Below are 12,147 nucleotides of genomic sequence, written 5' to 3'. Positions count from 1 at the left end.
TCCGCAGAAATTTTCTTGGTCGTGCGAAAAAACTACCAAGACGAATGCTAGTGACGAAAGACACTTTTCGTCACTAAATCAATGATAAATAAGCTCAAATCGTTTTGGAATTACGTCTTACTTACAGATAAAAATGAATGTAAAATTTTTGGTTAAATTGTTGTATAATTGTAAATAGAAGAATAAAAATTAGGAACTTAGTCTTAAGAACATAGTTGGATCAGGACGGTGAAGGTATTCTTGTGTGAGGGTGCATATCAGCATCAGGACTTGGAAGTTTGTAATTTTTGATGAAATAAGGGTACGTACGCTTACACGCGCTAGCGCAGTAGCACGCAAAAGCGTACGTACGCTTACAAGCGCTAGCGCAATAGAACGCACAAAGGTACGTACGCTTACACGCGCTAGCCAGCTAGCACGCACAAAGGTACGTACGCTTACACGCGCTAGCGCAGTAGCACGCACAAAGGTACGTACGCTTACACGCGCTAGCCAGCTAGCACGCACAAGGGTACGTACGCTTACACGCGCTAGCACGCACAAGGGTACGTACGCTTACACGCGCTAGCACGCACAAGGGTACGTACGCTTACACGCGCTAGCCCGCACAAAGGTACGTACGCTTACACGCGCTAGCTAGCTAGCACGCACAAGTGTACGTACGCTTACACGCGCTAGCGCAATAACACGCACAAGGGTACGTACGCTTACACGCGCTAGCCAGCTAGCACGCGCAGGTGTACGTAAGCTTACACGCGCTAGCGCAGTAGCACGAACAAGGGTAAGTACGCTTACACGCGCTTGCCCGCACAAAGGTACGTACGCTTACACGCGCTAGCTAGCTAGCACGCACAAGTGTACGTACGCTTACACGCGCTAGCGCAGTAACACGCACAAGGGTACGTACGCTTACACGCGCTAGCCAGCTAGCACGCGCAGGTGTACGTAAGCTTACACGCGCTAGCGCAGTAGCACGAACAAGGGTAAGTACGCTTACACGCGCTTGCGCAGTAGCACGCACAAGGGTACGTACGCTTACACTCGCTAGCGCAGTAGCACGCACAAGGGTACGTACGCTTACACGCGCTAGCGCAGTAGCACGCACAAGGGTACGTACGCTTACACCCGCTAGCCAGCTAGCACGCACAAGGGTACGTACGCTTACACGCGCTAGCGCAGTAGCACGCACAAAGGTACGTACGCTTACACGCGGTAGCCAGCTAGCACGCACGAGGGTACGTACGCTTTTACGCGCTAGCGCAGTAGCACGTACAAGGGTACGTACGCTTACACGCGCTAGCCAGCTAGCACGCACAAATGTACGTACGCTTACACGCGCTAGCCAGCTAGCACGCACAAGTGTACGTACGCTTACACGGGCTAGCGCAGTAGCACGCACAAGGGTACGTACGCTTACACGCGCTAGCGCAGTAGCACGCACAAGGGTACGTACGCTTACACGGGCTAGCGCAGTAGCACGCACAAGGGTACGTACGCTTACACGCGCTAGCGCATTCGCACGCACAAAGGCACGTACGCTTACACGCGTTAGCCACGTACGCTTACACGCGCTAGCCAGCTAGCACGCACAAGGGTACGTACGCTTACACGCGCTAGCCCGCACAAAGGTACGTACGCTTACACGCGCTAGCCAGCTAGAACGCACAAGGGTACGTACGCTTACACGCGCTAGCCAGCTGGCACGCGCAAGTGTACGTACGCTTACACGCGCTAACGCAGTAGCACGCACAAAGACGTACGCTTACACGCGCTAGCCCGCACAAAGGTACATACGCTTACACGCGCTAGCCAGCTAGCACGCGCAAGTGTACGTACGCTTACACGCGCTAGCGCAGTAGCACGCACACAGGTACGTACGCTTACACGCGCTAGCCCGCACAAATTTACGTACGATTACACGCGCTAGCCAGCTAGCACGCACAAGGGTACGTACGCTTACACGCGCTAGCGCAGTAGCACGAACAAGGGTACGTACGCTTACACGCGCTAACCCGCACAAAGGTACGTACGCTTACACGCGCTAGCCAGCACAAAGGTGCGTGCGCTTACACGCGCTAGCCAGCTAGCACGCACAAGGGAACGTACGCTTACACGCGCTAGCCAGCTAGCACGCACAAGGTTACGTACGCTTACACGCGCTAGCGCAGTAGCACGCACAAAGGTACGTACGCTTACACGCGCTAACCCGCACAAAGGTACGTAAGCTTACACGCGCTAGCCAGCACAAAGGTGCGTGCACTTACACGCGCTAGCCAGCTAGCACGCACAAGGGAACGTACGCTTACACGCGCTAGCGCAGTAGCACGCACAAGGGTACGTACGCTTACACGCGCTAGCCAGCTAGCACGCACAAGGGTACGTACGCTTACACGCGCTAGGGCAGTAGCAGGCACAAGGGTACGTACGCTTACACGCGCTAGCCAGCACAAAGGTGCGTGCGCTTACACGCGCTAGCCAGCTAGCACGCACAAGGGTACGTACGCTTACGCGCGCTAGCGCAGTAGCACGCACAAGAGTACGTACGCTACACGCGCTAGCGCCGTAGCACGCACAAGGATACGTACGCTTACACGCGCTAGCGCAGTTGAACGCACAAAGGTACGTACGCTTACACGCGCTGGCCCGCACAAAGGTACGTACGCTTACACGCGCTAGCGCAGTAGCACGCACAAAGGTACGTACGCTTACGCGCGCCAGCCAGCTAGCACGCACAAGGTACGTACGCTTACACGCGCTAGCGCAGTAGCACGCACAAGGCTACGTACGCTTACACGCGCTAGCGTAGTAGCACGCACAAGGGTACGTACGCCTGTTCATTTAAACATTTTAAAAACCAATTTTAAACTCTTAGCCAAAAATATGGTTATCGGAAACAACTTTTTTTTTTTATCAAGATAACGATAAGAAGCACACGGTTTTCAACGTTTGCGTCTAGTGACTCGAAAACTGTGCTAAATACCCCCTCAATCTTCAGATTTGAACTTAATGTAACATATTTAGCGATGGTAGCAAAGACCATCTTTGATAGTAGTATCTGGAGGCTAGATTACGAAAAAACGACTTTGAAACGAAAATAGAGCTAGAGACAGTAAGGCTCCAAGTGTGGTTGAACACTTACTCAGACATTACGCAAAAAAAGAAAGAAAAAATATGAAATCTATTTCCAGACGTTTCAAAGGTGTTGTTGATACTGTATGATATTCTACCAAAAAAAAACTTAGTAAAAAGTTAGATTATTCAATAATATATGGTATATAGATATTTTCTAAAGTGTACGAAAACTTTTGTGAGATAAAATTTCCGGCACTTTTTACTTCCTTTTACAAAAAAAGGAAGTATTGTATTTGCGAAAAAAAATTCACTCAAAAATCGGCCTTAATTTCCATTTTGCTCACTCCCGAATGAGTGTTGAGTTTATTTTTCAACCCGACCACACGTGGATAAATGCCTAGGAACATACAGACACCCGAAATGTTCATTTTGACGATCCCCGAGTTAATTACAACGAGTTTTCTCGTTACGTCTGCATGTACGTATGTATGTCGCATAACTCAAGAACGGAATGTCGTAGAAAGTTGAAATTTGGTACTTAGACTCTTAGTGGGGTCTAGTTGTGCACCTCCTTTTTGGTTGCATTCGGATGCTCCAAAAGGGGTCTTTTGCCCCTTTTTTGGGGGGAAATCATTGTTAATTTCGATGTAAGCTCAAGTGGTGTTATAATTTGGCGGACACTTGGCGATATTCGCCAGTCTTTTGGTCGCTAACTTGGCGACAAATTTGGTGATTTAAAAAAAAAAAAAAATTTAATCTGGTTTCAATTTGACACTGTTGGTGATATTTAGAGAGTAAACTATTGAATCACATTAAAACTGCCAATAATGAGAAAATGACATTAAATTGAAGTAAAAGGAAGTCATGTAATGGCTCGTTGGTTTTAGATTTTTAAAAAATTAAATTTTAATACTTAAAAAAAAATTTATGTTAAGAATTGATCATCGATCTTATAATTAAATAACTATTTTGAAATATTAATTCTAACCAATGGATAGGGGCCTATTTTATTGAAGGTTGTAGGTGTACAAACACTTTTGAGAGCCACTGTAGTTTAAATGCTAAATTCAGGAAAATGCTTATTTACAAAAATATGGAAATTATTTCAAATGTTAAACAAGAAATAAAACATCCTCAAAACATTTATAACAGCATATTGAAACAAAATTTTAAACTCTAATGAAATGAATGGAACTTATTTTTATCATGGCAAATATACTTAATGCAAGACTTTATCGAGGTAAGATGAATTCTCGCATCCGCATTAGGTCAATAAGGTTTTTGCTTTTTTTTTTTTTGGAGAGTTGCAAATATTAAAAGGATCAACAATGGTCTTTCGTGATAATCGAGAATATTCACTGTTCAATATTCATCAGAATTCCTCTATTTTCATTAATTTAGAATTTTGTAGTAAGGTTGAAAAATATTTCATTTTAAGAAAAAAAAATCCTATTCTTATTCGGACATAGTCTATTGACAAAAAAAAAAAAGTTTTTAAGGGGAGTCAGTAACCTAAATACCTTCAAAAATTTGATTTCTTGATTTTTATATATTTTGAAATTCCATTTCAATACCTTTTTAACAATACGAATTTCTTGATCATGCTCATGTTAGAAGTAAGTTAAAATAAGCTTTAAAAAAATTTAAACATACGTTGATATGGTATGATTTTCCCCTTTAAATTGCGATATCTTGTGATGGTATTTAGAAACTAAGTGTTCCTTTTTCTCAGAAACTAAACTGTTTTAGGCTTTGAAATTTTTGCCACCTATTCCATATATCTAATTGCATATACTGAAGTAATTTTTTTCTCATATTCCAAAAATATTTTTTCATTGATCTGATTTCGTGTTGCAAAATGGCATTTTTTGAAAAAAAAAATAGTGACTTACCGCATTACAATTAAAAAAAAAAAGCTTTCTTTCTGTAAAATTTTACTTCAGTATAAAGAAAAGTCTACTTAAGGTACAAAAAAAAGATCATAACTGTATCTTTAATAGATTTTCAGAAAAAGGTACATAAACCTGTGCAAATTAACATTGACGATATAGGGGGTACTGACTCCCCTTAATCAACCTTTCATTTTAAAATTTTCCCTGCTGTTCAGTCATAAAATACCAATTAGAAGTTTCATTCAAATATCAAAAGTGTTACATAATTTTTTTTAAATAAATGTCTCCATTATTTAAACGACATCCTCTTTGAAAGAGTTTTTCATTGCTGACAAAATAAAAAAAACGAAAATCTGGAATGAGTGAGCTGGGGGTGTATTTCATGTATTCCTGCCTTAATAGCCCAGGGGGTAACTTAGGCCTGCCTTAATAACCTGGGGGTATTAAAAAATATCATCCAATATCTCTAAAATTCTTTTTTATTTCCCCGACAGGTAATATTTTCACAAGCAGTAAATACATATGCTTGTTTGTGCTGAAGGGAAAGATCCAGTTTTTTTGCAACTATTTACGAAACTATTTCTGAAATAGGTTATTTTAGTTGGCACTCTATTAGAGCAAGCATCTCATGTCACACTCCTAAGTTTCCGGTACCTGCCACTATTTGCGTGTTTTTTTTTTATTTTTAATCCAGACCAGACGGCAAGCAATACCTAGTCCCTCACCCCCGGACGTATCGATTCACGTGGAGGTCACTTTGCTTGAATGTGTTCGACATTGGCCTGCGTGACTCACCAATCCAAGGCTATGAACTTGAAGCTGATGAGTTTTTACGATTATAACTCATTGTTTTGGATATTTTGTGGCTGTTTCCGCATAATTTACTTAGTTACAATTCTATTACCATGAAGGATATTTCTCATAAAGTATGCCACTGAACTAATATTTTACTGGAATCAAGAAATATAGAGCTGATGCCTAAAACTGCACATGACAGGTAAACTTCATTTAAAAAATGACAGTAAAAAAATTTAAAAAATAGTTTGAATTTTGAGGTCTTGAATCCAAATTCAACAAAAAAGCATTCTGAGTTTTTTTACTTCCCAGTTATTGAGAGCAGTTCTCTGAGCATTTCTGTTCTAATGTTAAAATTCTTTCGACTGAGCAAAAATAAAAATCTCAACATTTTTGAAGGACAATCATTGTGAGATGTTCAGTAGTTAGTAAAACTTTAAAAACTTTTATCAAAATCAAGACAATGAATTTCTTAGAGACTAATACTCTGTTGAATAGTTTGCAGTATGGTTTCAGGAAAGGCAAATTGTGTGTTACTAATTTTTGCATTTCTACGACAAGGTTACCTTGGCTTTAGATAACAAAAAGCGTGTAGATGTTGTTTACATTGATTTTCGAAAAACTTTCAACAAGGTAGTGCATGTTACTCTTCGCAGCAAACTAGCTGACATAGGAAGGAAAATTTTACTTCGGGTTAGGAACTGACTGGAAGCAGAGAAGAGTTACAAGGGGAAATCATTCTAAATACAGAGAAGTTTTGAGTGGGCCTCTTTTGTTTGTTATTTTTATGAATGACAATCATGAAAATATTTCTGGAAAGGTGAATTGTTTAGCAAATGACGTCAAAGTTATGGGGATTGTAGAAAATAAACAAGTAAAACAGCTTCAAGAGGATTTAGATCATATATTGTAGTTAATGTTGAAAAATGCGAAGTGCTACATTTAGGTCATGGAAATAAGCGTACAAATTATTATTTAAAGGGTTCAGTCATTAGTCAGGCAGAAAATGTTATTGATATGGCTGTCTCATTAAATCAGGACTCCAAGTTTAGTCAACAGTGCAGCATTGCAAGTAACAAAGCTAACAGAATGATTGGGTTAATCGATCCATCTGTTTCAAACAAATTTAATAAGATTCTTCTGCCTTCATATAGAAATGTAGTAAGACTTAATTTGGAGTATGCTGTTCAGTTTTGATCTCCTCATGTCAGGAAAGATATTTCTGTATTGGAAAGGGTTCAAAGAAGGGCTACTAGACTAGTAAGGGAACTTACAGATTTAGATTCTGATGCCAGACTTAAAAGTCTTAATATGTATAGCATGGAACAAAGAGTCAGAGGGGACATAATTCGTTTTTTAAAGTTTTTCAAAATAAAAGATGTTAATGAGTTAAATTTTTGCACTGAAAGCAGGACAAGGGGTCATTATTTTAAGCTTTTCACAGATCTCAGACTAACCTGGAAATGAGGAAAAACGGACATTAGGAAACATTATTATTTTAGCAGGGTAGTGGAACCTTGGAACAGCTTACCGGAAGAGGCTGTAATGAGCAAGGGGGTGGATAGTTTTAAGAGGACAATTGATCTTCATTGGGGCAAATAAACTGACTAGAACCAGCCTAGCTGAGCCCTGAGCCTGTTCCTAGTCGTCACATTTGTATTTGAGATATTTATAGGTATGCAATAACTTGCTATTGATACAATGATTGAGCTTAGCAGAATGTGTTATCACAACATGTCATACGGCAAAGTTACCAACAATATCAATGCAACAGAATTTATTTACTCTATAACTTTGCTCCAATAGATTATTTTTAATTTATTAGCTTATATCAAACCTTTGTATCTTGAAACCTCCATAAATCAAATTTTTCTTCTGTTCCTTGAAATTTGAGATGGAGAGGTTCGACAGTATTTATAAAATGTTGTTTAACATTTTGAGACAGGGAAATCACTCGATATTCAAACTCTTTGCAAAGATGAAAAGACAAAACGATCAAGAACAATACAATCACAATTTCAAAATTTATTGTGCTAAATACAAGGCTGACACTTGAGCGTTTTCATATAAAACACATATTTTTAATCACTATACACAAACTAGCAAAGTTTCCAGATATATTACAAGGTCAACACACACAAAAAAAAGTTTAAGTCACGAAGATGAAATATATCCGGGAAAACAAGCTAACATAAATAGCCAATAATGCTCACTCAGGCATGGAATAAAATCATGCAGAGTTTCAAAAGTGTTCATGATTTTAGAATATACTTTGAACGTTAGGAACAATTGAGAACATATTTTCTTTTTTAATTTTAATACTCTAATGATTCAAACAGATATACAATTTAAGACATCAAAAGCAAAGCCAGCAATGACTGAAAAACAAATTCAGTTTCGCCATTGGAATTTCCATTCAGAAGTACACAAATGCACAGTTCTACTCAATTAAAAATACTGTATACTGCTCGGATGCAGTAGTATTTCTAAATAATTGCAACTTAATGAAAGTTCACATCAACTTGATTGCTGATACTGAAATGATCACAAAATGAAACTAGAAGATTTACAATCACATTTCTCGTAAAAAGGTCGTTGATCTTGCTTACCGGCTGATTTTAAAAGTAACAGAAAACCATAAATATCATATAAGTTAACATTGGAATCCAAGTACACAACAGCTAACCATTGTCTTGATTCTTATAAACTGACTCCTTATTAAAACTTCATCGTAAAAACAGCGTACAAACATCGCACGGACCTAAATACCTTGTGTATAAATACATTACCTCTTCATGCAAATATACTTCAATAACCTTTAAAATTGTAGATCTTTGTCTAAAATATGCACATGATATTCATAAAATAAGAAATGCATACGCAAAATTTTCAAGTACCATAATGGCTGCAATACAAAATATACATATTCAACTCTATAACAACACCTAACAAATTATTTTAGCAAATTTCATTTATAAATGACAGACACTTTCATTGTGCATTTTCATTTCATTGTAAAGTTACAATAATATTTTAATATACTACTGATAATAGTACTTTGCACACATTTTCGTTCATGGGAAAAAATATAAATAACAAAATGAATTTCCCATTAAAATGCAATTAAAATTAATTTATAATCATAAAAAACTTTACTCACATTTTTTTTCCTACTCATAAATCATTATGCAGGAATAGGAACTTCTTAAGAGTTGTAATAGAAAGATTAACAGATTTCTGATTTCTTAAAATAAGACAGAATCATTAGTGTCTATTTCAAAAAAAAAAATGATATTTTTAAAATTACAATTTGAAGGAAAACAAATTTCAAGCGATATTTGATGTTTAAAATTTGTATCCTATAATTTGTGCACATGTTTTCAGAAAATGCATTCAAGCTATTGTACTGCATTCAGATAAATTTTTTCCCAAGTATTAGTAGGTAGCATGAAGATACAAATATTTTTTCATGCTTTTACATCTCTGTTAATGGATTTTATGAGAAAGAAACAAAAGGTAAAAACTTTCACTTTATACAATTTAAAAATTTCTACTTAAAAAGGTATTTATTTTCCATGGTGCTTTTTTCTTAATGATGCCAATATGCAGTATTGCAGAAGAACTGGTGATGAGAAATAAAATAGGTCTTTGTTTCGACTAACAAGCAGTTTGCTGATATACTTCCTGTTCTTTGATTTCCGCACGATTGGGCTTCTTCATGACTGGAGGTGGCTTGCTCTTAACGGCGGGCTTAAAAGAAGAGATCGCTTTGGCGTCTTTCTTTTCGGCCATGGCCTCGAATTCTGCCGCTTTGCTCAGAACATCATTAACTGCTTTATCACTCTTTACCCAGTTGAGTTCAACAGTTTCACTTTGAAGACCTGTGTTAGCAGTGGGCTGCGAAGAGTTTTGTTCTGATTGCGCATTGCGCTGCGCCGCTTTCTCTTTGGAGTCTAAAGACAGATCTGGAGACGCTGGTCCTAGATTATCTCCCGTACTTGCACTGCGTCTAACCAGATGAAATGTATGTGTATGTGTCTCCAGAGACTGTGGCCCGGTGACATGACTCGCGCTACGGGACATAGTTCCCTTTTTCATGGTACACTGGTTAGATTTGGCAAACCTCTCCGCGGCAGTAAGCTCTGGACTGTCCGTGTTGCTCACCGGACTCAAGATAGAGTTCTCGTCGGGAGAGCTCTTGCCTCCCTTCGACCCTGAGACTGGACTAGGTAAATTGATAGGAAGATCGAGGACAAGATCGGGAGCATCCTTGCGGGATTTCTTTGGCCTTCTGTCCGTGTCCTCGAAAGTCTGAGTTTCGATGATTGCTGTTTCTCTCACCGGCTCGTTGGTGGCACCCAAGTCTGGGGGATCCGGAAGATGCATGGTTTGGTCTTCGAGTGAGTTTGCCGATTCCTCCGGCAGTAAATCGGAAGTCCTGATTTGGAAGGGATGGGATCCTTCCCATTCTGGAGTCTGGGGAGGAAGGCTGTTCAGACTCCTTCGATCCAGGGATGAGGTCGAGCTGCAGTCTTCCGGCACGCCGGTGGTAGACAGAGACTTGGGACTGTGACTGATGCCAGATAAGGAATCACTGCTGCTGCTCGTTCTTCTCTTTTCGCTTCCGTCGATGCTACTTTTGTCTTTATCCTCATCTCTGAAATAAAGATTAATCAATGAAGTAGGAACAACTTAAAGGTAACCCATCAAATACAAATTTTTACAGGACCAATGTCAAATGATTTACAACTCACATGGCAGCAAAGCCAAGAAATATTACAAAATTAGGTTTCTTTTTGTCTAGACTTTTACAAAAAAAAAAAATTAAAAAGATTAAAATGACAAAAACATAAGTTAAATACCAACATCTTTTTTAAACATACATTTCCAGTTATAAACTATGTACAATTATTTTCAAAGCTAGTTTTAAAAATCTATTTTGACAATTGTGGGGATATTACTTCAACAGTGATATATTAAAAGATTAGAACTGCAAAGAAATGTTTTGACAATTTCTCTATTTTACAGAAATTTCTCTTTAGTGACACAAAAGGTGGTATTCTAAAAGTTAAAAAAAAAAATGTTATGTCTATCAACAAAGGCACTAAATTTGAATTTTAATAATGTAAAGTTAAATTAATTTCTTTCTTGTCTCCTTTTTCAATGTCTTAATATTATTATACTTTTGTATCCCAATGTATTTTATTTCCTTCATGTATCTTTTTGCAATGAATTGCTGTTGTTAATGGTGTTGTGAAAAAATGCAAGTTATCTGCATTTAGTTGAAAGTTAAATTGTGATATTAGTGAATGAATAAGTTCATAGTCAATGAATGAATTACCATAGTTTAGATGCATGAAAATTGTAAACTACTGCAAACACGTGTTTTGATGTTACAAGGAACTCCTTTATCAGTGCAAAAAAGTGTGAGCTTTTGGATGAAAAGTTATCCGAGGAAAGCCCAAAAGCTCACATTTCTTTGCATTGAAAAGGGTGTTCCTTGTTTCACCAAAACACATGCCTGCAGTTATTTACAATTTTTGTGCATCAAAATGTTGGTAATTTATTCATTGAAGTTCATAGTCGTCTGTATAAAAATAAAAAAAGTCAAGAGCTTTGATTTTGTTGCATTATTTTATTCAAATTGTTTTCTGCTCATTTCCTTATTTATCCTGGTCAAATATGGAAACTATTTCCTGAAACGTTGCACAAAGAATAGTTTTTGATCACAGTATATAAAATGAAAGAGAAAGTTGAAATTTACTAAAAATTGAGTTGAAATTTTTTAATTTTTGTAGGATGAAGGTAATATTGAGTTACTAGTCAAGTTTGGCAGATAATGTGAAGAAAAGATACATACGTACATTCAATTCATTATAATTAATTACACCAGGAATTTTGACGTTTTTTTTTTTTTTTTTGCGAATGTCATTTCTTTTATTTTATTAACTTTAATTTGTTTTTGTAAAATATCAACAACTTTGTTTCTTTTCCTTTCTTGCAAGAAAGAGAGAGGGATGGTTGTAGAATAGGACAAACAAGCACGAAACGGAGAAAAAATATATTTGCGATGTATGAAGCTCAGCATATCAATGTCATTTAATAAAGGAATTTTGGGAGATTTTTTTAAGCTAAAAAAGGTAGATGCAGTGAAGGGTTTGTGAATAGAACATTTTGGTTGCCATAACAATGTCATTTTGGAAATAACTAAACAGAACACCATGTTTCTAAACCAAAGTAGAGTCTAATTCTAAGAGTGCTAAGTAAACAAGGAAAATTAACGCCGTTTTACAGATCAAAGAGATAGGTAATTACATTCCATTCAAAGATGCAGAGATAGGAAATAGTTGTAAAAAAATTATAAATTCAAAATCAGTTATAAGATCAT

General features: G+C 37.8%; 1 protein-coding gene across 3 annotated transcripts in view; it reads right to left on the bottom strand.

Annotated features, from left to right (window-relative positions):
* Positions 1–7,771: 7,771 nt before the first annotated feature.
* The window catches only part of LOC129229624 (SLIT-ROBO Rho GTPase-activating protein 1-like), a 310,372-nt gene continuing 305,996 nt past the window's right edge, over positions 7,772–12,147 (bottom strand). For all 3 annotated transcript variants that reach the window (XM_054863973.1, XM_054863974.1, XM_054863975.1), the window contains exon 19: positions 7,772–10,416. In XM_054863973.1, the coding sequence (XP_054719948.1) occupies positions 9,417–10,416 (1,000 nt within the window). In that variant the 3' untranslated portion in view covers positions 7,772–9,416. The remainder of the gene's footprint in view (positions 10,417–12,147) is intronic.

Source organism: Uloborus diversus, chromosome 9, assembly GCF_026930045.1.
Source record: "Uloborus diversus isolate 005 chromosome 9, Udiv.v.3.1, whole genome shotgun sequence".
In the NCBI taxonomy this organism is placed as follows: Eukaryota; Metazoa; Arthropoda; class Arachnida; order Araneae; family Uloboridae; genus Uloborus; species Uloborus diversus.
This window is presented reverse-complemented; position numbering and strand designations above follow the sequence as displayed.